The following is a 2,741-nucleotide window of genomic DNA, read 5'->3' as shown; positions in this document are numbered from 1 at the left end:
AAGAGAAGTTTAACTACCAATACTATCTAAAGTTCTTCTAGAAAGTCCAGTTGATCATCTGCAACATGTTTACTGCTGAGCCTTTGCAACTTCTTCAACGAAGATTCGGGACATAGTCGCCCAGCCTGTGCTTGCGTCCGCACTGTTATGGCCAGTGGTACACTTTCCAACCCAGAATCCCACTCGCACCTTTCCCTTGTGGATGTTATTACAGTGACCTTCAATATGGCGGTGACGGTGAAGATTTTGGTTCTTGCCCTTTGCCATGCAGAAGGCACCGTCAATGGAGCCAGGAGAGCTGCACTCGGCGCCATTGAATGTGAAATACCAACGACTACAGCAGTGATCACAGTTATGAATCCTGAGGTTACCAGCAAAGTAAACATGAAGGGCAGTGTCTGTGAAGTTCTTCATAAATTCACAGTTCTGCAGAGATAATCAAATTAATCAATCTCACTGAAATTAGAAAATCACTTGCAGCAACAAAGGGACGAGAATTAAGTAGGACTGTTGTACAATAACCTAATCAATAATATCAATTTGTCAAAAAATACATGTGTCCTTCATAAGACGCTTCATTTCACTAACTTGGGGATAGAAGGGTCAGTTGAAATCTTGCTAATAAAAACCGGACACGAGCGCGACATTGTTAATGAAATTCTATCCATTCCATAGTAAGAAATTTATCCTTTCAGATGATGAGGGCTGCTTGGGTCAAAGAAATTAATCTTGCCAAATCAAAGTACGCAGCTTACGACCTGTTCAACGATTAAATTTTCTCCCAAACATGTAGTTATAGCAATGACAAATGAAAAAACTTTGTTGAATATATTATACACTCATGCTGTAAATCACTTGCCTGGATCACACCTGAATCTTTGCCGTCCTCCTTTTTCCAGGTGCATTCTTTCCAGTTCATGTGAGAGGAAAGCAGAGGCGATCCTAGAGTTCCACTCTCTCCTTTCTCCCCTCGCTGTCCCTTTTGCCCGGCGGAGCCCTGGGCTCCAGACTCTACTTTATCGCCTTTCTTTCCTTCTGCGCCAGCTAGCCCCTGGGGTGCAGTCTTTCCCGGGCTGCCCTGGTCTCCTTTGGCTCCGTCACGTCCATCACGGCCAGGTGCCCCAGGGTAGCCCGGCATGCCATGCATGCCGGGGATGCCATTTGTACCTGGTTGGCCACCGTAACACATTGAGACCTGTGTCAGAAGAAAGATCAACACCTTAAGTTCTGTGAAGGTGCAAGGTATAATAAAGTGACAGGAAGTGTCTTGATGTACGTCTTCGTGAATTTAGTCAACAGCAGTGATCGATGTTTAGAAGCGATAATATCATCTGCACTATTCTCGTTTTTCTTTTCGTTCTTTCGTTCTTTCTTTTTTTTCCTTTTAATTTAACTCATACACCAAAGAGGGAGCTACTCACTTTGTTGTCACATGGTTTGCTGCTGACGTTATTGGCGGTCGCAGAGGCCAGGGTTATCAACACAAAAAGCAGTAGAAAGAACATGATCAGCAAGTTCTCTATACGAGGTTTTCCCTTCGATATCGTTTAGCCTGTAGAGATTAATGTCAGAAAAGTGAAACAAGAATGGTCACGGTGACACTTACAGTCCCTATTGTGCCTTCTAGAAAGCTTATTTAGTCAGTTACTTTACTCTTTTACAGTTTTCCACTTTTTCCACTTTTCCACTTTTTTTCCTGATCGTTTTGGATTAATATCAATACTTGGAAATTAGCGCAGAAATTTTTTTACTCTGCTGGAGGCCATGGAATGAATAAAGTTCTTGATCTAGTCGCCAATAACAAAATAAAACCGTGACGCCTACATTGATATTATTGGTTTTTATAGCACAAGAGATGCTAAGTACTAGTGACTGTCGAGAGCTGCTTTAGCTGTTATAAGCGCTCAGTTTGGTTCCGTGTTGCTTTTCTTCCAGCCATACAGGAGTGAAGTATTCGGCAAGCCCATCAGAGACTTTGCAGCATTAAATTAAATGAAAATGTAAAACAGAAAGTAAGAATTTCGCTAGAGAGAAATCATTCTTCAATTCGTTTTAGGGTTCACTAACCCAGGCAAGGCAAAAAAAAAAAAAAAAAAAAAAAAAAAAAAAAAAATGACTGTACAGCTTAGTCCGTTAAGTGCCTACCCTCCACTGTGGCAGCAATCATCTGAATGAAAATGATGCTGCTCTCAGTGTATCATTTTATCTTGTTAGCCGACGATGGAGATTCAGGTTGAAACATGTTCACTAGATTATGTTCAAACGTTAAGCACTCTCATTGGTCAGATGGTTTCTAGACTAACCAATGACGCGGATTCTGACGTTACTGCCAATTGTTTTTTGTTTTGTTTTGTTTCCAAGTTTCACGTTAAATCGTGTTATAGAACTGTCTACGTGTAGTCAATCAAAACTTTTCGAAAATGTGAAATGCGCAACGTCAACGAGCCAATTTTCTCCATTTTTAGTAAAAGGCAATTTCAAAATGTATCTAAAGATGATTAGACAACGGTACTAAAACGTTTAATGAGCAGACGGCCATAATCTTCGCTTCATTGAAGTTTTGAAGCTTTTGTTCCTTTTCTTGTTTTAAGACGTTGAGACGTCTTTCATTTTTCTTGCGTTTATGACACTTGAACACATTTAAGGTGGCTGAACACAGTTTTGATACCTGTGTTTCATTTACCTTTTTCTTCAAAACCCTTGATCCCTCGCTCGCCAAACATGACAGCAAGCAAGTTAAC

At 40.8% G+C, this 2,741-nt stretch overlaps 1 protein-coding gene across 1 annotated transcript; it reads right to left on the bottom strand.

The window, feature by feature from the left end:
- LOC145466550 (collagen triple helix repeat-containing protein 1-like) lies at positions 1-1,638 on the bottom strand. The gene is made up of 3 exons (XM_081450266.1): positions 1,422-1,638; positions 860-1,195; positions 1-426 (listed from the first exon to the last, which is right to left on the bottom strand). Exons 1-3 carry the CDS (start codon positions 1,503-1,505, stop codon positions 70-72), a joined length of 777 nt encoding a protein of 258 aa, XP_081306392.1. The 5' UTR covers positions 1,506-1,638; the 3' UTR covers positions 1-69.
- Positions 1,639-2,741: the final 1,103 nt, after the last annotated feature.

This window comes from Orbicella franksi, chromosome 13 (assembly GCF_964199315.1).
Source record: "Orbicella franksi chromosome 13, jaOrbFran1.1, whole genome shotgun sequence".
Classification (NCBI taxonomy): domain Eukaryota; kingdom Metazoa; phylum Cnidaria; class Anthozoa; order Scleractinia; family Merulinidae; genus Orbicella; species Orbicella franksi.
Note: the sequence above shows the minus strand (reverse complement) of the source record. Positions and strands in the feature narration are given on the sequence as shown.